Raw genomic sequence first — 26,092 nt, 5'->3', positions numbered from 1 at the left:
CCTCAGCTTCATCACTATTTAGTGAAAACTATTGCACTACTTTACACCCAACTGACATTGAAGAAATTTCGTCAAAACCTGAAGGTTTGGATCCTTCTTACTTCCACCCATGTCACCACTATCCGTAAAGACATTGCACTATGCCTAATTCTGTGGGGTATTTCATAGCATAACTCTTCCCTTTGAAACATGTTAAATATTCTACATCTTTCAAAGACAGAGGGTTGGATGTGCTGAGTACTCTGATTATGTCTTGGCGCAACTGATTATGGACTTCGTATAGACAGAATACATCTTTGTTTCATAGCCCAGTTTACGACTTCTAAACTAAACATTCTGTTCTTCCCATTTTTAATTGCAAAATACCCTTAATAAACAGTACTAACACTTTGGTTCCAATTTTTAAAATGAAATTTGTACAACGTTGTATGGCTCTAACATCCTAAATTTCCACAATTATATGTATTTAAGTAAGTGATTTCCTGTTCTAACTATATGTTTAAGCTCTAGAAAGTACTTCACAAATAAGATATTTCATATCGTGCTTTATCATGTATAGTTACTAAATTGCTTGAGTATTTATAGAATTCAAAATTTACTTGTTAATTCTAAAAACGATATTCGAAGTATATCTCTTTCTCTTTCAGACACCAAGCAAAGAAAGTATTGAAACATTGTCAGCTTTGGAGATTGCAGAACAAATGACATACGTAGATCATCAAATTTTTATTTCCATATGTAGCGAGTAAGTAAATATATATATTTGTGAAAATTAATTTAATTATTTATTACTTCTTGTCATGTAAAAGTTGCGCGCACTGTCTTTTGTATTAACTACCGAATAGGTATTTGCATGTGAATGAATAAACAGTTTACTAGAAAACTATGTAATGAGTGTAAAGATAAATGAACAACATAATTTGTGATTTATAAGTACTGAATGCTGTTAGATATTTTTTTATCTTTTCTTCCTTCTTCTCTGTTTCCGTCTTTACTAAATACAGATGAATCACACACAAGTGAGTCAATCGTACATTTCATTTTATCAGCATGTCAATGTTTTACATGGATGTAATAAGTTTCTTAAATAAATAATTTTAGAACAATAAATAAAGAGAGACAATACTATAAAATATAATGTGAATTACTCACATCTTAATAGAAATAATGATCAGTTTTTGTTCAAGGTAATTTTAATACTATATTTTAACCTTCTCTTTTACGAATAGGAGCTCCATACATATAGTGAGTATTCGCAATTGTCCAGGAGACTCCCTGTGAGATCTAACGTCGTTCAGATCCTATGTTAAACTATAATAATCCTCATATAATCTTGGTACCGAAAAGGAACATTTTAAATCTAAACAAAGAAAAAATCTGGTAGGAATAATTAGTCAATCTACAAGATCTAATTTTCCTAAAATAATATATAATAAATTACATTCCTGAAGATAATTAAAATATCACACAACATGTTGTGAAATATGTATATATATATTTCCTACCGTGGTCCGTTATCGGTGAAAACGAACTGTAAAAAGGAAGTTGAGGTATAGGGATACTCCTTTAAGTACTAATGGCGCGTTCGTTTCGCCGATAACGGAGGATGTTAAAACATGGATATTTAGATAGATCGCATACTAGTTCCTGTGTAATTCCTTAAACCGCTTGGGATAGGTCCTATAGTTTCTAAGGCAGGGCGTTTCGAAACATGATTTTTCGAATTTTCGGCGGTTCATAACTCTGAAAGGAGACGTTTTTCGACCTATTTTTATCAGAACTTTTTTCTTTCATTTCATATAAGGAATCACCTCAACTTTGTCGGTGGAGTTACCTACCACCCTCTCTCTCTCTCTCTTTATATATATATATATATATCAACATTGCGCTCGTGACATTTACTTTACATTTCCTTATTTTTTCTTTTCTCTTTATCCTGAGTCTTCCTTCCTTATTTGATGATATATTTAGGTAACGTTCTGATGGTAACTCCCTGTGTAGATGTTGATTGATAATATTTCCCTGGTAATTCTTTCTCCTTGTCCACTTCTGGATTCATTTGTTGTTTTAATTTTATATATGGATATAATGGATATAATGTATATAATGATTTATTGATGGCGCATACTGATTATGCATAATGAGATATTTAAGGTCAAATTCTATGACTTTTTCTATTTTCTATATCTATATGCAGGGGAAATGATTCATTTCGAAACGCTCTTATAACTCTGAAAATTTGTATGATCTAAATGTCGACAGGGGAAATCACTTTATATACGTTTCACTGTCACCAGATCAACAATGTTGCCAACTCAACATAAAGTTGTATTTTTTTCAAACGGCGTCAGATTGTTACACACTTCAAATGTACATATTAAATGGAAACTTACCATACCAGTTCATTATTCATTGTCACAAATTAAAGAAGCTACAGTATCACAAACATCCAGACCATCTGCAACAGAAATAGCGCAAATGGTATTGACGAGGCAATGCACATACAAAGTCCCTTAGTATTGAATATTATGTTCATGATATGATGTATTTCGAATAAATAGGATGAAAATTGCAAGGGATTGAATATTTATCTTCTTTCAAAAGACTTTAATTGGTAAAACGGCTTAGATAATTGAACTGGGACTCGAGCCCGGGATCTTCGGCGTACCGTGCCGACGCGTTAACCACTACACTACCCCTTATGGCCTTCCCAATGGTCTATCTAATGCGCGCGCCTTTGGTGCACAGATCTCGTGTTTGATTCCCTGTAGAAGAGCTTTCAAATTTGAACATATTACGGTGGTTCAGATTCCACCTTGAACTATAGATCCATGTCTCTTACAGCCTCGCTGCTGAAAAGGGATGATCTAACCAATCTTCCTGGCTTATGAAATACAATGATCATGTCCTTTCCTCCTACTGATAATTCTTTGTTTTGCCCATTGTGATGCAATGAGACAAACCAATCACATCTTCTACCAGTAAAATTACAGATTGAAAACTCTTGTTATGATCAAGTGATAGTAGATAACTGAAGCAAACTTGTTTCTGACGCAGCCGTGAATGACTAATTTTGCAGCACCAATTCTATACCCTGCCTCGGATAAACAGACACTTGTTAGCTTTAAGTAATGTGTAGAAACCGTGCTGTACTGTATTGTGGTTAACTGTCGTTAGCACATTAAAAGCGTATTCCACAATACAACTACTCATATTATTATACTTGGTAAACGCTTACATAAACTTTAGAGAGCAGTAGATATCATTACTGACTTTAACGGGGCAAATACTTACGAGCAGAATTATATTAGTAAACATTGTTTAATGTATTGTAAGTGATGATCAGATATTTATCATTTTAATCAAAGTACTTCTTAAGATAACATAGGTACTACATTTTATCTTATAGTATTCACATTATTGCGTAAAATATTGTTTTATTTCTTTTTTCAGAGAGTTTCTTGGTCAAGCATGGATGAAGCCGGACAAGTCAACGAGAGCACCTCATATCATCCTTATGACTAGAAGATTTAACGAGGTATAATTTTCATACTTGTATATGGAAACAAATAGTATTATATGTTACAATGATGATAGCAGTGTTATTATCATGTATTATTTAAACTGAAGATAGACCTTTAATTCATTATCTGTAAATGTTGGCTAATGTACAAGCTTAGGGACGAGCAATTGATATCTCACAGACTTTACAACTAATATAACATACGGCATTATCATTGAATATTATTGTAAATTACTGTTCCGAAAAAAAAACACCGAAAAAGATTGAAAATAATGAAAATGATTTCAATTAATACAAACAAGATTGGAATATTGAAAAGCCTTTTTTGTCTTTTTAACATTTTAATGCTGTTTAAATACAACAAATGTTGAATTAGAAACAATATAAATAACAAACCAAATGAGTTTTATAATGGATAAACACCATGTGCCTGGGCTTTCTCGGGTTTCTGCCTTTCCTCCCACATTCTTATTCTCAATCTGCTATTTTTTCAGCCTCGACACCATCACCGTCTCCTCTAGCCTCGGAGCATACGTTAATTTTTTTTAAAAAAAAAAGTTTATGACGTTTAGAAAGCTGAATTGCATATGTTTTTGCATACGTTATTTGTATTATGTTTGTGTTAAGTTCTAGCTATGTAAACTTCGTTCTTCCCTCAGACTTGAAAGTTGAGACTATGAAAGGTATATATATATATATATATATATATATATATATATATATATATATATATATATATAACACTTGATTTCTATCTAGCTTGACCACCCATCTGTCTTGAATGTGACAGTACTTTTTTCATCTTACTTTCCTACCGTTCTGTCATTTTAATAAAAATGTCAACTTTGTCCCGTTTTTAATATTCGCTAATAGAAATTATTATTCATACGTCATAATTTATTTGTATTTTAATAACATGCATACAAGTAATTTGTATAACCATCGAGTTGCATTGTTCAATACTACATATCGATGTAGTGGTTTACTGAGAGGAAATGAAAAATGAATTTTGGCAACCCTTTCGTGTTTCATACGGTGAAGCTGTTATTACTTATCATATTGAGCACCATGACCAATTTTTTGCGCCAATGACTTTCTGTCGATTTCGATAAGTAAAACTTATAAACAAATATTCCGTTTTTGCCTTCCTACTGTCCCATTTTTGTCTCAGTGAAATATGATCATCCTAGTTTCATGGCAACCTATTTACAGAAAAATATCACAGTTGATAACCATTAGAGTTTGAGTATAATGTATCTTACCACTTATATATGGTGTAAACTGTATTTAACACAACACAATTTATATATAAACTGTGTTTTATATATAGAGTACAGAAAATCAAGGGACTTACATTAAAATTTAAAATTGTTAATTAAACCATTTTAATGATTGATTTCTGTGTACCTCCCTTAGCCTAAAGGAATAATTGTGGGATATTAAACTGAAAGAATTCTATGCAGAACTATTATTTCCACACGATAAAGATGATTTTCTTTTATCAGTTTATTTGCAGAAGCCCACCTTTGACACCATTAATAGTCACGTAATATTAAAAAGTAACAGATTGTATTATATTGCTAGTTTGAGGCAAAATGTTCTTAAGATCTTCTTTTCTTTTATGCTGAATTATGAAAAGATTGCAGAAACTTAGAAAAAAATTATGCGTATTTCATTAAGCACAAATCTTCTTATTTATTATGGCTTATTGATAATCGATTTTATTTACTCAATTTGTGTTTGCTTTGTCATACAGTAAAAATGAAATAAAATCAGCAAAAATATACGATACAGATATATACATAAGTACATAAAGTTCTCAAAGTTGTAGAGAGAATTTACATACAATGATACCTAACTTAAATAATAATTTTAAGTCTGCATTTAAATATTTATCAACAATGTAAATAATAATAATAATAATAATAATAATAATAATAATAATAATAATAATAATAATAATAATTAAATGAATTGTGCTCCTGTAGTAACTTTTCTTCTGCCTAACGTTTAAAAGTGTTATTGTTCAATTTCTTCTACAGGTTTGGGAACTTACTACATACAGTTTTGGTCCCAGTGTAGTATCACTTCATTAGCCGAAATCAAGATAAATAAATATGTAGATAATCTTACATTGTTTGAGCGAAAACCAGAATTTCTTTCAAAAATATTGTGAGAATGTATGTATGAAGCTGTTTTTAAAGTATACATAGATGGAGAGTTTAATATGTTTCAATTTTGAAACAAATTTTAGAAAGATGCAATAGGAGAAGACATTATCTTTAATTCGTTTCTGCAGAACAAAAATGTTTCTTGTTAAGGCATTATTTACCTAAAATAAAGATGAGCCAAAAGAAATTTTATAGTATATATTCACTGAGTACATCTTCAACACCAACACATGTGTGTAAATGACATTTTCAGGTCTACATAACCTTTGACAGAAGGTCTGGAAGAATCATGTCTAATTATTCCACAATCTTTATATATTTATATATATGCTGAATATTCTGAACTAACTGAATCCACTACTACCTTTTAAATGACTCCGAAAGTAGAAATTCATTGGAGTCGCAGACCATTGAACACGATCACAGATCATTGAACCGAACCACTGTATCAGGAAACGACATACAACCAGTCATAGATATTTAACCCGTAATGAGAAGGGGCATCTTTTTGGCCGAAGTTATTGAGAGAAGTTGCCAGCTCCATTTAAAATGGTCAAGAACACATCTTTAAAAAAATATTTGTTACTCCTCAATAAGACTACTTTCAATGAAAAACTGTCCGAATAATTTTTGTGTTTAAATGTTTCCAAATAAAACATCATACAATTATCCTATCCTTTTCCTGCATTTTCTGAAGGACATACCCAATAAAGATTTGTTTGTTAACTTCCATATTGAGGTAAAGCAATGTATCATCATTGAAACAAAAGAATTGATGGAAAGTCAGAGTTCTCATTGTTGGTTCGTGTATTCACTCGCAGAATTATATGCAATGATCAGAGTCATCCTCATTACGATATTGCAACATTCTTGTAAGGCTGCTACTATTTCTTGTGAAAGATTGTGGTACACACTAGATTAGCTTACGCTGTGTTCCATCGATAGACGTTGGGGTTTTGCACATAGCTGCTAACAAACTGATTGATGTATCTTCATTTGTAGTAGTCTTCGGTCTCCCATCACGCGATCATGTCATACACACAACTCATTTCCTAAAATTGCTATGCCAAATTTGCCACTACGTTGAGCTTGATCAGTTCCCTGTCTTGAATTTACGGTTAAATTCCTCTTATGCACCTCTGAAACTGCAATGTCCAGTCAAGAAAATCACCTTCTCGTCTTGTGTCGGCATCTTACTTCAAATTACGCAGCTTTACAAGAGATATGAAATGAGGGAAAGAAAATCATAGTACTCAACCTGTATAATTTCTCTTGTTATCAGTAAGTAAGAAATTGCATGATGGACAGTTCTGAGGTAGCTCTCTCATAAGAAGAAAATTGATAACTTCTTAGTCTAACCAAGAAGAAAGAATTGTAGACACGTGAAACTTCTCTCATTTCTCAATATACTTTTCTCCGAGTTTAGAGTTCTTCTTACGTCAACCCAAAGTTTCTGTAAATCTAAAGAAGAAGGAAAAAAAGAAAAGAAAAGAAAAAGAAATGTTCAGAGTTCGTGTTGAGGAAGTCACCACAACTTTTCATCACTGTGAACAGGAGTTCTATTTTTGTTGGGGAAACAGAAAACTTCTGAGAGAGCTAAATCCGAGGAGTATGCGAGTGAAGTAATATTTCAAAGTCACTTCCTCTAGAGTTTGTTGTGACATCATGAGTTGTGAGCCGGTGTGTTATTTTGATGCATCAGGACGACTGTGAATAGCTTTTCACGGTGGTCATACTTAATGCTTCCAGGCAAACGCTTAGTAGTTTGAAATAGTACCCTTCGGTCACCATAGCACCTTGTGATAAATAGTCTGCCGTTAGAATAACCCGATGCATAGGAAAGAAAAAAAAAGCCAGTTGCTATCATCTTACTCGTGGTTGGTTCCGTATGAAACTTTCTGAAAGTGAGAGAGAAGGGTGTTTCCTCTGCTATCCTTTATCTCAGAGTCAAAGTGGTGGATTTAAGTCATCCTGGGTTGCGTATCTTGACTGATTTTTATTCATAAAGGTGAATGATCTGTTCACAAGTGAACACTCACTGCTAGCAGTGGTCACAAAATTTAGAAATTCATCTGGCTGATAATTTTCTCATACCCAGTACTTCTGTCTCAACATGTTTTACCCTCTCATGGGAAATGTTAATTATCTTTGCAATACGATGAGGGATTATTCTTTGATCTTTCAATGCTATATCATAAATAACAGCAATGGTTTCTTGGATCTGCAATGTTAAGGATGTAACCTCTTCTTATGAAGGTACTCGATGATTGTTCGGTCCTTCATCTGTCATTCTTTTGCCATGACTATGCAGATTACTATCTTTCAGGACCTGTGAAACAAAATTCACAGAAGCGTTAATCTCAATATTTGGAACCACAACTGTCGAAAAATGATACTCTTAATTAATACAAATACTACATTTAAATCTAGTAGCAATATTTCAGGGTGAGACTAGAAACTTATCACGGTCCTATGTTGATTTTATGACACTTTCAAGTATCCAAGTACTTAAAAATTTTGCTTCCTTATTAAATTGTATTGGTTTGCCATTGGTATTAAAAGGATTTTGATATTACTCGTTATCAAGTTGCAAACTAAAATTTCCCTTTGATTTATTTTAATTTATATGAAGTTCATTCATTACTGTTGTTCAGATTTCTATTGCTCGGCAAGTTTATGAAGAAAATCATGAAATTTGGTTAATTTAGTAACATATTTCGATTGTCGGCATACAGTACTGCTATTTGGACAAACCATATTGAGTAGGTCAGTAATACATAAAATGAAAAGAATTTTCTCTAACTTTGAAACCTCTGGATTTCCACCACAGCTTAAGTTCGGTTTTATTTTGCCTATTTCCACAAATTGCATTATACTTTTTTAAGTAAAACTGGAAGAATCTGACACTAGACTTTTTAAACTTCAGTGATTTATTGGCTAATAAATGTATTATAATTTACAGTCAGAAGTTATAGACGAATCTAGGGAGAGATGAAAGAAATTTCTTTATTTTATTTTGCAAAGAAATATCCGATAGAAAATTTATTACAGCACCATTAATAGACGTACCTTCTTGACATCTACGTATATTGGTCTACCTAAGAGTATTTAATGCTCATTCAGAAACGTGTTTACTTTATTTAACGTAACTTTCTCCAGAATTTTAGAAAACTTTGGTAAAATAAAAACTGGTCTATAATTATCAGGGTTGGATTTTTCTCTCTTCTTATTTATATGAATTATCTTTAATATTTGGAAGTTATTAGGGGAAATTCATACTTGTAGGAAACTATTAAGTGTCTCCGTAAGATATTTTGTACACATTTTGACTAGGAAATTTCATCATAACCTGGTGAACTATCTGGTTTTCGATTTTTGTTATGATTTAGGAAATTTTCTTTCCTGTAGTTTGGGTTATAAGTGCTACATTCAAGCGTTTTATAGGTGAAAGGTTTTTGCTGTTGTAGTTAGATTGTGAATGATTTCTTTGTGGTTAAATTACACAACTCGATATTCAATTTTTCAGCTATTGTATTTTGATCACAGAATATTCTTTCATACACGTGAATTAAAATCATAATTAAAATATGCTTTTATATTTCCCAAAACAAAGAATATAAAATTTCATCAACCTGGCCACAAGTTTGTCGAAACTATAGAAACATGGAGAGCGAACAATGTGCTTCGTATAAACGAAAACAAGTAAAAGGGTTATAAATTGGCTGTAATTCAGTAATGCACTGTATCATAACTATCTCCATATGAATGGTATACGATTAAAATTTAATAAGCAAGCCAAATTGTTAGAGTTTTTTTACATCTTAAAGTTTATCTTGAAATAAGCACATTATAAAATTATCTAAGAAATTACAGAAGTATTTTTATTTCGTAAATTCAAATATTATCAGCAACTAACTTTTAGAATTGTGTATCATGCAATTCTTCATTTGCTGTTAACATATGGAATTATGTTTTGGGAGATTGTGCTTTAGTGAGAAGTATTTTCTTTCTTCAGAAATAATCGTGGTTTCAAAGCCTGAATATATTTTCTGTCATATCTGTGTTTATTTTGGAAACAGTTTCATATGTACATTCACTCAATATTTTTGGAAGTAATGTGTAATTTTCACTCTACGACACCAGAATTTCTGCTCATTTACCCTTACCAAGATTTCAAGTAACAAAATAAAAATCACACCGTTATATTCGAGTAAATAAAACTAAATAATTAAACCACTATACTAGTATAAGAAGTTGAAGATTAACACTTTTAAACACAGAATTAAGAAACTGCTACAGGAGCACCTTTTTAATACTATTGATGCATATTTAAATTGAAATTCAAATGATTCACCCAATGTAAAAATTTATTGTATTTTTGAATTTATGTACATAGTATATGCGTTTTGTGTGTATAGTTTCACTGTTTATTATTTAGTTGACAAGACTATTGTGTAAAACCAGTTAGGAAAGTATTGTGTATAGGAAAGTAAAATCAATTATCAATTTCCTGAATTCTGAGTTTAATTTGAATGTCAGAAGCACTATAAGTAAATGTAACAGCTTTATTAATTAGTGTGAATTATCTATATAGGTGTCGCAGCTAGTGGTTTCTGAAATCGTTCGTCGCTCTAATCAAGCATCTCGAATATCGGCCATTGAAAAGTGGGCAGCTGTCGCTGATATTTGTCGTTGCCTTCACAACTTCAACGGTGTGCTTCAGATATGTGCTGCCTTCACTAACAGCTCGGTATTCAGGTTAAAAAAGACGTGGGAAAAGGTCTCAAAAACAGTAAGTAAATTTTTACAGTTTTATATATATATATATATATATATAAATAACTGAGCTTTTATGTACTCGGTTAATATATTTGCTTGCTTTTAGTGTGCATTTCTCAAGTTTGATCTCCTATGAAAATCTAGTACTTGTCTGTCTCTACAGCGTACCCAGGCTTACCACCTACCTGAGAAACTCTGAAAAGACACGTAATTCTTCTTACTCGTAAAATGTCCTGGAAAAGTCAGGGAATTTCATGAAAAGCTTAAAAAGCTGAAAAATCCGGGAATTTTAAATACAGATGTTTACATTTTAGAATCCATTGTTTTAAAATTTTCTTTTGCTACAGCAGACATTTCTAATATAAAAAGAAATTCCTGGAAGAAGTGACAACTCTTGTAACTGAAGAAAGTGGTTTAATCCACTCTAAGAAAAAATCACAGCAAGGCTTTGACTGACAACATCCATAAAATTACTTACTTTCATGTTTCAGTTTTCAGAATACCTATTTACCGTGCTTTCACATGCATTACGACCTAGCGACAGAGATTTAGAAGTTCGTAAACATTATTGTAGTCAGCAAAGTTGTAGCAAAGTACGTGTTTCAAAATGCATATCAATTGAACCTTGTTATAATTTGAAAATTATACTTGCTTTTGTTCTTGTTTAATTATTATAGCTGATGCAGTAGGGCAGGCTTCTAGAGTACTAAGAGCCCGCATTCTCATTGAACTGTAATAAATAAAGATAAAAATGGTGTTAACCCGCCTTCAGTCGCTATTGCCGGGTATTACAGCATAAATTAAGTATTGATCTTTGAGAAAGAAAGGAACCAACCTGGCCAAATTGCAACATTGTTTCATTAGATTCAATGAATTCCCTGTATTGGATAAGATGGGTTCACTACTAACCAATCATACACCTTCTTTTTAGAAGCCTTTATCGGTAACTGCTGTATAGACGCTATTAATTTATTATACAGCTTCAGTCCTACAATCAAATAACTGTTTTTGACTTTGGATAATCTACTAAAGGCTACAACATTTTTTTTCTTTTACATCATATGGCATTATACGTATGTGTCTTCTTCCTAAATGTCCCACTTGTAAAGTTTTGCTTGATGTGAATAGGCACTTGATGAAAATAGAAATTCATTATCTTCATTGTCTCAACCTAATAAATAGATGTTTTAACGTTCTTTAGCAGGGTTCGATTGATAATCCTGAGAGCTTTCTTCTGCAAAACAATGATAATCATGTACTTAACTACTATTACCCTAAAATAAAATTCCACATCCAATTATGAAAAAAAAAAAAAAAAAATGCAAAATTTGAATTTTTAATATATTTATGAGGAGCTGTATTATTTAGGTTTCTTAAAAGGTAGAGCACTCAGGAGAGCTTTGTACATTTGACATGTTACTCCCATCTCAGGGCTTTATATATACCAAGAAATTATACCATTATATTTTCCCTTATCTTTCCAATGATTAGAACTAAACGATTTTTTTCTTTGTATCGATTTAATACAAAACCATTTATTTTAAATCATATCACTGCATCCATTTATGTCCCTTGAGCTTTTGTATACACTTCTTCAAATTTTCATATTGAGTAGTATGATATCATCCGCATATAGAATTGGCAATAGTATTGATATTTGAAGACAAATCATTTATCGATATTAAATCAGTAAACGATCCGAAAGATAACATTGCGGCACCCCATGTTTTACTTTCAGGATGTTGAATGTAAATGTTAATACTAACAATCTGTTTACGCTTTTTTAAATAGAATTTATAAAGTGTAAAGTAATTTATCACATAAGGTTACACAATCCATACAATCAAATGCTTTACTTAAATCGCAAAATATTGCTAGAATAAAACTCTTTATTTTCAAACACTTCATGTATTTTATTCGTTAGCAACTCTACTTCAATAATGGTATTCCTGAGCCTAATAGAACCTCCAGATTTATATTCTACTAGATCATATATTTGTATGCCTGATATTTTACAATAGTTTCTATAATTTTAGAGGGAAAAAATGGGAGTGAGAGATATTGGACGATAAATAGATGGACATGAACGATCTCCTTTTTCCTATATGAGAATAATAGGAACTCCTAGCTATTTTAAGTGCATTGGAAAAAAAGTAACGTGTGAAAAACATTTATTAAAGCATATTGTAAGAGGTTTCGCAATGTGATAGATGATAGCTTTTATAAGATTATTAGAAATGTCGAATATATCCTTACTGTCAGATGTTATCAATTTCTTTTTCTATCACATCATCAACCAGACCTAACATAGTTAATAACGAATGCTCACTAAAAGGACTATGTTCACTATTACAGTGATACATATTAACATTAGTAGTCCCATTGTTTTTGATTTCCTCTATGGAAGTAAAATATAAGTATTAAGAGTATCAGTAGATAGAGTATCTTTATTATTATTATTATTATTATTATTATTATTATTATTATTATTATTATTATTATTATTATTATTATTATTATTATTATTATTATTATTACTGCTACTGATTTGTTAATTAACTTCCATGCAATTTTACATTTATTTGACAATATTTCCATGCAACTTTCAGTATATTTTGCTTTCGTCACATTTGTAGCAGATCTATATTTTACTCTGTTCGGTCTTATATACATCCCTAAATTAGCTTGTTATTTTATGCTTATAAAATAGAAATATATTGTAATAATGCATTGCTTCAGCATTCATAGCAGAGATTGTAAGTGTGTGTCAAGTCCTATTATTTAGCTGACTTTTTTTTGTTGATTTACACGTGGCCACCTTTTTAGAAATATATATTTCAAAATTGTTTAACAACTTAGTTAAAAAGAGATTAAATATATCACTGGCGTTTGAATTGTCGTACTTAATGAGTGCATACCAATCAACACACGATAATGACTGAATTAGGTTATGTAGTTTGGTTCCTATAATGGGTTAGTTTCGAGATAGGAAAATTCGATTTGCAGGGTCCAAAATTTATAAACTAGATTGATTAACACGGCATCATGATCTAAAGAGGGAAATTTACTTACATTGCTGGTTAAATATTATACTTTTACGTTTGTAAATATTTATCTAAGTATACTGTGATCCTAGTTGATTTATGATTAATCACTTGAAAATTATATTGACAAAGTAGATGTCAATGTGTCATGTACACTTACGAGGAAGGTCCATAAACCGTGAGAGTTGAATTTTGATGAAAATTTGTGACAAGATTCAGTTCGAGTAGCAAAGTAACGTGGTAATAGTCACTCGATGCGCAAATGCTTCGTTGAGCTGCTACACAGACGCCATCTTGAAATCCTGTAGGCAATGTCCAAGAATACCCTTTTAGCACAAAAATGAAAAAGCTTTTGATATATCTGACTTCAGTATTGTAAACCAAGGTAGATCGTCTATATGTGAGAGTACTTTCAGTGCATGACCGCCATTTTGAAAGGCGCCATATTGAATCGTCGTCAAATATGATAAATAACAAGGGGGTCATGTGGGGTATCAAATAGCACTGGAATTTACCCCTGAATTCATTTCCGTAACCAAAATTTAGATATCTGTTTTCACTTCAGAGTTAAGAGCCCTCTTACCCACAGGAACATATAAAAACTGTGCGAGTTAAACTTGTCATGAAACACGGTCGTGCGAGCACTTGCATGATTTTAACTAATGCAGTAGTTAATGCAGTACAATAGCAACTATACCAATCAGATCTTGAGACTAGTAAGAGAAATCGTTAATTAAATTGAAATTTGTGTAGTGAAAAATGGAATATCAGCATGCAACAAGTTATACCTATTTCAAAGTGCGATGGAATAGACTGTTGGTCGATGAAACACATGCCTAATAGTACTGACAAGCAGAGAATACCAAAGGGATTGCTCGGATATATATTAGAAAAATTACATAAACTGGTACATATTAGTTGAACGACCAAAATGGTTCGGATTCCACTATAATCAGTAGGTCCACATCTCCTTTAGCGTAGCAGGCGTGTGGGACGTTGAATTGTATTAAACCAAAAATATATTTTAGGCAATTTTACGTGGTCCATTATAGTGTGTTAAGTTTTATTCTCCAATCGAGAAACCTTACGCAAAGACCATCATTGTTGCAGAATATTGCGTTCCTTTCCAATACTCATATTTGACGACCTATAATTTACCGTGCATATTACGAAGTTAAAATACTTTAATGTATTTATTGACAGTTTCTCTAAATACAATCGATTTATTGCTGCCACATTGAACAATGAAAGAGATTTAAATTATCAGTTCACAGCCAATTCTTAGAAGATACACCTGGAAACTTAGAATTCACTTTTCTTGTGTCTGTTCGGCTATTAGTGATAAGAGAATGCATGCACAACTGCTAAGAATATGTGGCAGTAAAGATTATTACAAGATTCAATTCCAAGTTGCAATCCATAAAACAAGCCTCTTTCTTCCTTTTCCCTTCAATATAACATAATTAAATATCTGCATCTTTCCACCTTTAACGATAAAACACCTGCTTATAATAAGGGCAAGACTAGTTTTCATATCAAAACTGTGATAAATAACTGATTGTAGCAGATGTTTACTTGTTCGGTGTACAAGTTATATGGCAGAATTTTCATAAAGAAAATGCATTCTGTTGTGTATCATCAATTTTGTGCGCCAGCCCTAAAGGACATGCTTGCATATGCATGGCAGAAATGTGAGTACGTAACAGGAGGAATAGTTGGTTCATTTACAAATGTTCTGAAGACTAGTAAAAAATAATGTCTGTGGTCATGAAGATTGTGACGAAAGTGCATTTGTTAAGTGTTTGCACTGCTACATGATGCTGTGTGCTAATCACTACGTTTTGGATCTCCATCATCACAATTGAAGAGCAAAAGGTTAATAGGTTAATATTTGCTTATGTGCAATAGTTTATATTATTTTTCCAATATTTTTTTCTATTAATTTTCTAATAACTTCAAGACAGATTCTTTAAAACCATATGTGCCGTTCCACCTAACTTATATTACAGCATTTAAATGCTATGCATAATCGCAACACACACAGACTCATATATATATATATATATATATAGCGATTTTGAAATAGGTATAATTTGTTACAGTGCTGCTATTCCATTTTTCACTACAGGCATTTCAATTTAATTAACGATATCTCTCACTAGTCTCAAGATCTGATTGGTATAGTGGCTATTGTAGATCAAATAACTACTATTTCATTAGTTAAAATCATGCAAGTGTTTGCACGACCGCATTTCATATCACAAATTTTACTTGCTCAGTTTTTGTATGTTCCTGTGAGCGAGAGAGCTTTTAACTCTGAAGTGAAAACAGATATCTAAACTTTGGTTACGGAAATGAATTCAAGAGTAAATTCCAGCTCTATTTGATACCCCATATGACCCCCTTTGCCATTTATCATATTTGACGACGATTCAATATGGCGCCTTTCAAGATGGCGGTCATGCACTGGAAGTACTCTCACATATAGATGATTTACCTTGGTTTACAATACTGAAGTCAGATATATCAAAAGCTTTTTCATTTCTGTGCTAAAGGGGTATTCTTGGACATTGCCTACAGGATTTCAAGATGGCGTCTGTGTAGCAGCTCAACGAAGCATTTTGCGCATCGAGTGACTATTACTACGTTACTTAGCAACTCGAACTGAATCTTGTCACAAATTTTCATCAAAATTCAACTCTCACGGTCTATGGACCTTCCTCGTTAGTCAGTCATGTACACTTCGTTTCTCGGTACGAATATCAAAATGAGCTCTATTACCACTTTATAACTATACCACTTGCTAAGATATGTTAATAACTGCTCCAGGTTTTAAAAAAGAAAATATAATTGTACTATCATCAGCTGATATATAAAAGTATTATTATTAACATATATTGATCTAAAAATATAGCAGTTGATTCAAATTCACGTTCAGTATTAAGGAAAGTAATATTCTATGTGAGTATTAACATATAGCAACAGTATTGTGTATATATTTGTTTCTACTATAACTATTTGCCAATATAAAATTATCTGCAATATTGTATCAGAGTTTCATTTCTGCATTCCAATGTTCACTCACACAAAGAAATAATTAAATCATTTTCAAAAGCCATATCTGAAACAATATATGATTTATCCTTTAATACTTATACATTGAGAAAGCATAATTTTAGAGCACTATTAGTTATTATAGATGTGCTGCTAACATTACTAGGTGGTTAAGTTAATAACATTATCTGAACTTCATTCTACTCCCTTATTTACATTACACTATATTTATTACTATTACTACTACTACTGTTATTATTATTATTATTATTATTATTATTATTATTATTATTATTATTATTATTATTATTATTATTATTATTATTATTATTATTATTATTATTATTATTTTAATTATAATATTATTTTACCTTCGACACCTTTTGCTTTTGGCCTCTACGTAAGCATTTGATAGTAGAAATTTTTAATGATCTAAATAAATAAATAAATAAATAAATAAAACGAAAAATTAAAAACTACTGTATGCTAGAGGTGTGACATTTGTGGTGACTACAGATGATGAGTTCAGCCAATTCGTTACTCATCATACGTTTCCCATTATTGTTTACATGTAGCCCGTGTTTAGTGGAATTCACTCTTTCAATAAATTCCAAATTGACTACTTTACATTCGAGTAAAAAGCTTTGAAATTTTACTGTTGGTTTGTTTTAACTGGACAGTAACACAGGAGTTACTTGCTAAATCATACCTATGAGGAATACCAGCTTCATATATATCCATCATCTCATGCTACATTATTTCATTTCCCTCACAAATGATAACAGCGTGTCTCTCACATTCATATTTGTGCATAATGTACCACTCACTGTCTTTTAGTATTTCATTCATTGTAGCACCCGGTATAGTGATACAGAACAATTGGTAATTTTTGTTTAATTTGTCTTTGAACAGAAGCTATATTTCTAGAGTGACTGTTTCCTAAAAGCAATACTTTTTTATTGTTCAGGTTCCTATTTTTCTGTGTGACGACATTCTTTTTGGCAAGCCATTGATTCGTTTTGTTCGCTATACCACCTTTTGTTTGCCTTGTACATTTTAAACTTTTCCTTAAAAGTTATTTTAGGAAGGTCTTATTTTTTAACTTTTTTTTACCACTTTACTATATGATATAGGATTTCATACCAATTTTTCACTAATATTGAGTACGTTGTTTGGAATTCGTGCAATACCTCTCCTATTTTGTTTCAACACTACTATTATATACTACCTGTTTCTTTACTTGATGATTGTCTCGTTGTACTGCATAATTTGTTGACTCTCTTGATGGAGCTAGGATCCAGGTACAAAAGAAAATCCTTCAACTGAAAATTTTCTGCACGTTTCGCATGTTTCAGTAAACGTGGGTTTACGAGTAGTGTGAATACTACTATTTTCAAGTACGTAAAACGAGATGAAACGACAAAAGCAGAAATCCTGTGGCTTCTGGAAATGGCAATAAACCATTTTCTTGTTCTAATATATCATCTGCTTTTAAGTCTATGTTCCCCAATAATCAAACATCAAGTACTTTTTTTTTTTTTTTTTTCGTCGAAAGCTGCTTATGTTGTTTCTTACAGAATAGCTCTGTATTTAAAAGAAAACTTATGAGTAAAGTTCAGGATTGTCAAAAGTTTGTAGTTTGTTTTGATGATTCACTCAACTCTGTAGTTCAGAGAGAGCAACAGCACATAATACTTGCCTTTCGGGATGACAAACTTCAAAAGATTTCTTTGAGGTACTTGACTTTCGCATTTCTCAGACACACAAGAACAACGGACTTATTGCAAAAGTTCATCGAAGCTTTGGAAGATATTCCTACTAAAAAATTACTTCTAATTTCAATGGATGAACTACACAAGAATTGGAAGTTCTTCAGCAAACCTAAGAAAGAATTAAGAAAAAGCCCTTCATTCCCAGTAGCTTTAGAACTTGGGTCATGTGGTTTGTATGTAGTACATGGTCCTTTTTAAACAGGTTATATTGCAAATGAATGGAACATCAACAATATTCTTAAAGCAAGGTATTTTATCTTCAAAGATAACCGTGCTCGTCGTGCAGACTTCACTACTCTCACTGGCTATATTAACTTTCCTTTAAAGTTTTGTCAAGTTCGTTGTGTTGGAAACACTGAGGTATCAAGAAGAGGAATTGAAATATTTTCAAGTGCGAGTCAATATTTGAGTAAGTTAAATTTTACCACACTTATAAAATGTCTACCATGAAGGCTGTAATGATTCATTGAAAATCTCTAAGCTAGCTTTTATTTTTTTTCTAATGTTTTATCAGTACTTGAAACTTTTCTGAGAAAATTTCGAACATTGGAGTCAATGGTACTTTTCTTGTATGATTCATTTATTAACATTTTGTTTACTTTGATGAGTCGTTGTATAAAAAACTTAAAATATTGAACAATAATTCTTCAAACTTGTTGAAAGTTAATATAAAATCTGAATAGAATTATCTCCCTGTAAAATTTGTAGATATTGAATTTTCTAGTAGGGAACCATTATCAATTAGTAATGCATTAGATGGTGAGAAATCGGAATTTTCAAACCCGTGTCTCACATGTTTTGTTGATACCACTACAATAGATGGAAAGATGTCCTATTAAAATTGGAGTTCCGTTCAGCTTCTATAAATCCCAAATTTATTTTACAAGATACATACAGAGCTGAAAACCGAATGCGTATGTTATCTACCTACACGATAGTAATCAAATGTCTTTAGCAGTTGCAGATAAAGCCAAGCAACAGTACAATAGATTTGTTTAATTATTATGTACGTCAGCGACTAAAATAATTTTCTTCAGAGAAAGCTAAATAATGTAATTTTTTTGCATGTACTTTTGTAAATAACAAAGAATAAAAGAAACTATGATTGTCATTAAAACAGTAGTACTTATATTTTCACACGGAAATGCTAGTGTGGAAAATGGGTTCCCAATTAATAAAGATTTACTTATGGAGAATTTAGATGAAGAAACCATTATTGTGCAAAGATTGATTTACGATTCTGTTTATTGTGGAAGACGGTACGTTGAAGACAAATATATCGGAGATGCTTCAGTACGTGCATTCCTCTCGCTGAAGGTACGTTGATTCATTAGAGAAAAGAGGAAAACCAGCAGACTGACAGAAAGCAAAAAGAAAAGAAAGAAAAAAAAGCAGAAAAAAGAATTATCCAGTTTAAAATTGGAAAGGTTGCAGGTAGAAAATCCAAAATTGTTACAACTCTGTCATGAGATAGATTTTGATAAAAAAAAAATATCAGAGTTTCGTAAATTCTTGTAAATATTTTTGTTCAGTTAACAAGAAAAGTTAATTCTAAATTAATTCTTAAGTTTTTTGTGTATATATTAGTAGAAAGCAAAACTTACTTTTTGTAAAATAATAATAATAATAATAATAATAATAATAATAATAATAATAATAATAATAATAATAATAATAATAATAATAATAATAATAATAATAATAATAATAAATTAAAGTTGTAACCAGAGAAAAATATTTCAAAAATAAAACAGTCGTAGCCTATCCAGGGTGAAAAGTGAAATCAAACTCATAGTTGCAATTGTTTTAAAATTAGTTTGCTTCTATTCAGTGGTAAATACTAACCCAAATTATATTATGAATAGTTTTAATTAAGTTTGCCCAAATTTAGCATTGTTTTAACTCCTTTTCCTATTCTGGCAGTTAGTATTTACATTACGAGGCGTTTTATCGGAATATTTGAGAATTGTACAGTAGTCTGCTGGATTTCTCGTTTTGTCTCACACGGCTGTTTGGTAGGAGATATTTTATAAAATAAAGTAGTTCGTTTTGTAAAATTTCTCTACCTACCTACATACACACACACACAATATCCATGTACATGCATAGTAATTTAAGACCACCTTGGGTGGAAAAATATAGTTGCTTTTTTTATACACTTTATACAGACCTGGAAATTTATAAATTGTGATTTGGAAAAGTCAGAGAAATCGTGCTCGCCAAATAAGTGGAAACCCTGCTACCTTAAAAAATTAAAATGTAAAATTATATTAATATTGTACATAAAAGTGAAAAAGTGCGTGAGGAAAGAATGTTGGGAAAGTTATACACATTTGTAAAGAAAAATAATCCTGATATTTTGGTGAAGGGGAGCCGAGCACATCCATCTAACAGTAATAATGACTATATTTATCATAGTGACGGCTCTTGAGGGAAGTCAAACTGATAGAAATTGAACTTATATTGCTTAAAACTAAGGGAAGAGAACTTACCTAATGTTCTAATTTTTGTATACAAGATTAGAATATTAAGTAAGTTTTCTTCGCTTACTTTGAAGCGATTTAAGTTGAATTTTTATTGATCTGAATTCCCTTAAAATCCGCCAATAATCTGGAATATTTGAGACTTAATCAGAACATTAATGATAATTTTTAAGAAGAAATCCTCCATTCTTGAAAATCTTGAATCAAAACTTTTATGATTTAAACTGAGAGTAAATTTAGATTTTAATAATTAGATTTCTATTCTGTCTGCTTTGATCAAGTTTAACGAACCTTTTAATAACCGAGTCTACTATAAAAGATGAATCTCGAGTTTAACATAAGATTCAAACGGTAAGCTCTCACCGGAAGTAGAACTCGAATCTAACACACTAAGGACAACCGCCATATGTAGCCCTTCTTTCATACAATACTACTTTATAGTATAATTTTGCGTAAGGGGATAAAACAACTTTCAGAAAAATTAGTTTTTTAGATAACAGTCTTTTTTAAGACAGACCTCACTATATTACCTGCCAGTATAGAACTCATTCTTTTTAACGGCTAACAACAATACAAATGAAATGAAGAGTAGAAATGCAAGAGATACATAGTAATCTCATTAGTCACGTTATTTCTAATCCTATGATAATCACTGTGGTTGTATAAAATGTAATAAACACTGAGCCTAGCGAAATGAACATATGATATTCAATCTGCGTCTCTAAGTTATATACTGTTTGTAAAGTATTTGGTTCTTGATTTGATTCCATTAAATGAATTCGTAATGATACTTATTACGTTTATTCTGTAGGTCATATTACATGTACGTTTGTACAACATGATATAAAACTTTGCAAAGCTTAAGGCATACAATAGAGCAAATACAATACTTCTGTTTCAATAACTCATAAAACGTGCAATTTTGAAGATAATCATAATAAATTTATTTTTCTAATCCGTTAATACAATATAAATGGAAAATTAATAAAAATAAGTAACGTAATCATTTCTTGAAGTTGTATAGTGAGTTGTTAGATCTTCATCCATTAATTATTTTTCCGAAAGTATTATTTAATTGCAGTTTAGATGTCATGTTAATAAGAGAACCTTTTTTCTTATTATCCTTTATATAGCCAGGTAGTTTATTGTGCAGTTTTACACCTATATAAATGAGTTTTTCATATGCAGACGTGTGGTAATACAGAATAGTTCAAATATCTTTTCCATCTATAGAGTAGATCTGTGTGTCCCCATTTCATTCAATATTATCCAAATAATTTCATGTAATTTTAAATAGATCAAAAATGTACAAGAAGGAACAGTCATCATATTCAATGAAACAATAGTAGTTTCTTAGAGATGGTGAGTTAAGTGAATTAATAATGATTCTTATTATGTTTTTGTTATTTGAATATACTCTGAAGTTGTGGCGAATATTCCCAGAAGACAATTCGACATTAAGGAGTATAGAACATCATGACATACTTGTAGTATAATTACATAAACTGTAAACTCAAGGATTGAGACTAGAGTTCATATTATGTACGTAGTCTGAGCTAATTCTTGTTTCTCGCCACGACAAAGTATTCTCTAGATACATACCTAAAACTTTATTGTGTTAGTAAAGTTACACACCTGCCGGAGCCGCGGTAGCTCAATGGTAGAGCACTTACTTCTGGTAGCCTCGTTTTCGTTAGGCCTCGGTGCCTAATGTTGGGACCTAAAAAAAGCTCCGGAAGTTAGTGTAGTGTTTTGTGGGATACGTAGTAGTAGATATACTTAGTTTTATCTGCATTTAGTCTTAATTTATTTGCAGAAGTCACTGCATAATTGGGATATTGTAATATCAATCATATTACATCAATGGTCCAAAGAAGAAAATTTTAAAATATAAATAATTTCAGAAGTCCCAATTCTAGAAAATTACCAGTTTTAAATAACAATCCTACGTATTAGCATAATATGACACTCGATCGGAAAGGTGTAAAAGCATTTTCATGCCTACAATCCTGAGTGAGATTTTCCTGAGTTTTCCTAATTCACACCAGGCAAATGCCAGAATGGTAACTAACATAAAGGCCAAAGCAGCTTCTTCCTTTCCCACTATTTTATCCCTTCCCCACTTCCTCGGCTAGTTTGATCGACAAAAGACATCATCCCTCATACGTGACGGGCTACAATGGCTATAGATGCCGAAAACTCAGAAATATACTTCCTAATTCCTAAAGTGAAGGTATATTCGACAATTTAACTTTACCTTCAAATCCTAGCAATGTCACCTTCAAAATTTTCTGTGTAGACAAGCTAACGGTATCAGATGTATGGAGAATTAAATTATCATAATTATTTGTTAGGTTAATTATGTTAATAATATTTATTATGTATTTATTTTGCAGACAAGGCAAACAATTGAAAAGTTGCAAAATATCGTGTCATCTGATGGTAGATTCCGGAATTTACGTGATGCCCTTCATCGCTGTGATCCTCCTTGCATACCATACCTTGGCATGTACCTGACTGATTTGTCCTTTATTGAAGAGGGCACACCTAACTTCACGGATGATGGATTGTTGAATTTTTCCAAAATGAGAATGGTAGGTATTAATTTAATTTTGGTATTTATCGTATTTTGGTATTCTTTAGTAATGAGGGTGATCATAGATTGTGACCCAACAACCAAATATGTAAGACCATTGGAAAGTAATTATCGGATGGTTGGGTAGTCGTTGAATCGGAAAGGCAACTGATTGTGTAGGATTCCAGGCCATGTGAGTTTGTGGTGGGCAATATCTTGTCCGTGGCTATACTCGGGCTCTCTTCTGGGTTTCCTTCCACATTATCATTGTATCAATTATTCGATAATCTTTCACTTTCATTAATCATCCATATCCTAAAAGGCAGAACCGTTAGTTTAAGGGGCACAGGTGTGGGTTCTTATGTTATTTCCTTCCATTTGTAAGATTCAGATAGATTAACTTTTGTGGGAGACTCAACATTGGGAAATTGTTTGTTGGCTCATCACAGAGTATTTCCTATATTATCATTGACAAGCTTTTATCAAATCATTACTGACACAACGTTTTCAAAGTACTATCTCCTGCCAATGATCACTCAATTGCTAATATTTGCTCAACTATTTTTGCTACTGTGCTAGTACATATAATTATTTTCAGGAAAATTCTCAATTTCTCTTACTAACCTCTGAATGACGTGACAGTAATCTTACTTCTTTAAATTGTACCACTCATCTCAAAAAGATCTAGGTGTTGTATTTGATGAAAAACTCTCCTTTGCGAATCACATCATATCGACCTCTTCCAGAGCTATGGAACTACTTGGTCTACTTTCTAGATTTCCTGAAATACAAAATCTACCTACCTTTGAAGGCTTTCATCTCCTTGATAATTGAATATTGTTCACCTGTACGGAATATGGCAGTACCTACTAATCTATTTCGTATTGACTCAGTCCTAAACTTCTTTCTTGCCATAGTTAGATTTTGAATTTCCGAGTTACGTGATCACTCGAGACAGGAATTAGTCTTTAATGAAACTTTGTACCCTTCACAAACGATGCTGTGCTGCTGGTTTACTTTATATAAGATTATTAATGGTAGATTTGATTCTAAATTCTTACTATCGCAGATCAACTTTCGGGATCCTCCGTGGTGAATTCGCTCTCTTAATTTGCTAACTTACGAGACAACTAAGTTATCAATTGTTCAGCGCTCCTTGTTTTACAGAATAGCGCATTATTACAATACTGTTTCAACAAGTCTTACCAGTGTTATTTCTGAACGAAACTTTATAACTCAACTGATGACAATATTGTCTATTAATAGGTGAATCTTCTGTATTTGTATTTGTTTTGTTAGTTTATTTGTCATTTGTTTTTCATTTTTTAAATATTTTTTTCATTTTCCTTTCTTTGATTTTATCTTTTATTAACGTTGTTCAGTTTCACCTAATTGAACTTATGCTGTATGAAACTTAGTGAATAAATAAATAAATAAATAAATAAATAAACATATTTTCACATGCTCGGAAGGAGAAAGAATGTTTTGATAGGACAAACTTCTGATCGGACTCTATATTGATTTTTTCTATTTATTTGGATAAGTACCATTAACTGAGGCTAGTTTTACACGTTTACAATACTTTATTTTTATCTGATGCTTCTCCTTATCACCATAAAGATGTTAAAGTAATTCTAATATAAGAGAGTTAGGCATTTGAAACAGTTAAAATTGATATTTCAAAATAAATATGCCCTCCCTGTGCTCCAGTGGCTATCGCGTGTGCCTTTGGTACATGTGGTTCCGAGTTTGATTTCCGGTGTGAGAGCATACAAATTCAATATCACAATCATTGACTTTCATTAATCATCCGTCTTCTTTAGCCTGAAGATATTAACCATGGAATGTTAAGCTAAAATATTTCATTTTCAAAACAGAAATGAAAATGTGTGTGTTAAATGTGCTTCGTGTACTGGGCTGATCTGACACTAAGAGAGAGAAAAAAAAAGATTAAATGGAAGAGAGATTTCAAATTATATTAGAAAAGTAACTTAGAAAGTAATGATGGAGTGTAAAGTAAAAATTAAAATCGTACTAAAGCTTCTTGCATATTTCAAATAAATAATAAATATAAAAAATATGGAAAAGGCCGGAATTGTATATTTTTATTGGTCCCAATTGGGGTAGCAGTTTTTTCTCTCTTTAAACTTTTTTCAATAGTTGAATATTGGTCTTGAGTGATATCACATCACGTGAAAAAAATCTAAACGCTTTTTAAGACACAGAATAGAAAGAAATGGTGTTAGATCATTTTTATTTTTTTCAAGGGTGGTATTTGATTCATTTATACGACATACCTACAGTGTATTATTTATAAGACGAAGATTTAAAGAAAAAGCAATATTACATGCTTTAAGAAAGGCTTAACCTGAAAAATAAATCTTTTTACTTTAAAAAAAAAATCTAAATATACTGAAGTATACCAACATCAACCTCTTCATTATGTCGCTAACAAGACGACAGTGAAGGTAATGGTTAATTAGGTAAAGCCCATAATTCAGGCGATCTACGTAAAAAGGGCACATAGAGGAAAACTATTTTTTGAGTAAACGCAAAACAATAGTGGTAATACTGTATGCTGTCAATAAACTAATGGCTACTGAGGAGTTGACAACAAACTCTATGTCCTTTGCAAAACGTAATTTCCTGACAACATTGGGTGCGCTTGTCTATTAATGAGTAATACATACA

General features: G+C 31.5%; 1 protein-coding gene across 1 annotated transcript in view; it reads left to right on the top strand.

Moving 5' to 3' along the window:
- The window catches only part of LOC145666671 (ras-specific guanine nucleotide-releasing factor 1-like), a 997,934-nt gene that overhangs the window by 955,779 nt on the left and 16,063 nt on the right, over nucleotides 1–26,092 (top strand). The window contains exons 23-26 of the mRNA XM_081734144.1: nucleotides 648–745; nucleotides 3,454–3,538; nucleotides 10,289–10,486; nucleotides 23,223–23,420. Coding sequence (XP_081590270.1) covers nucleotides 648–745; nucleotides 3,454–3,538; nucleotides 10,289–10,486; nucleotides 23,223–23,420 — 579 coding nt within the window. The remainder of the gene's footprint in view (nucleotides 1–647; nucleotides 746–3,453; nucleotides 3,539–10,288; nucleotides 10,487–23,222; nucleotides 23,421–26,092) is intronic.

The sequence above is a fragment of the Thermobia domestica genome, chromosome 12 (genome assembly GCF_964235325.1).
Source record: "Thermobia domestica chromosome 12, izTheDome1.hap1.1, whole genome shotgun sequence".
NCBI classification, from domain to species: Eukaryota; Metazoa; Arthropoda; class Insecta; order Zygentoma; family Lepismatidae; genus Thermobia; species Thermobia domestica.
Note: the sequence above shows the minus strand (reverse complement) of the source record. Positions and strands in the feature narration are given on the sequence as shown.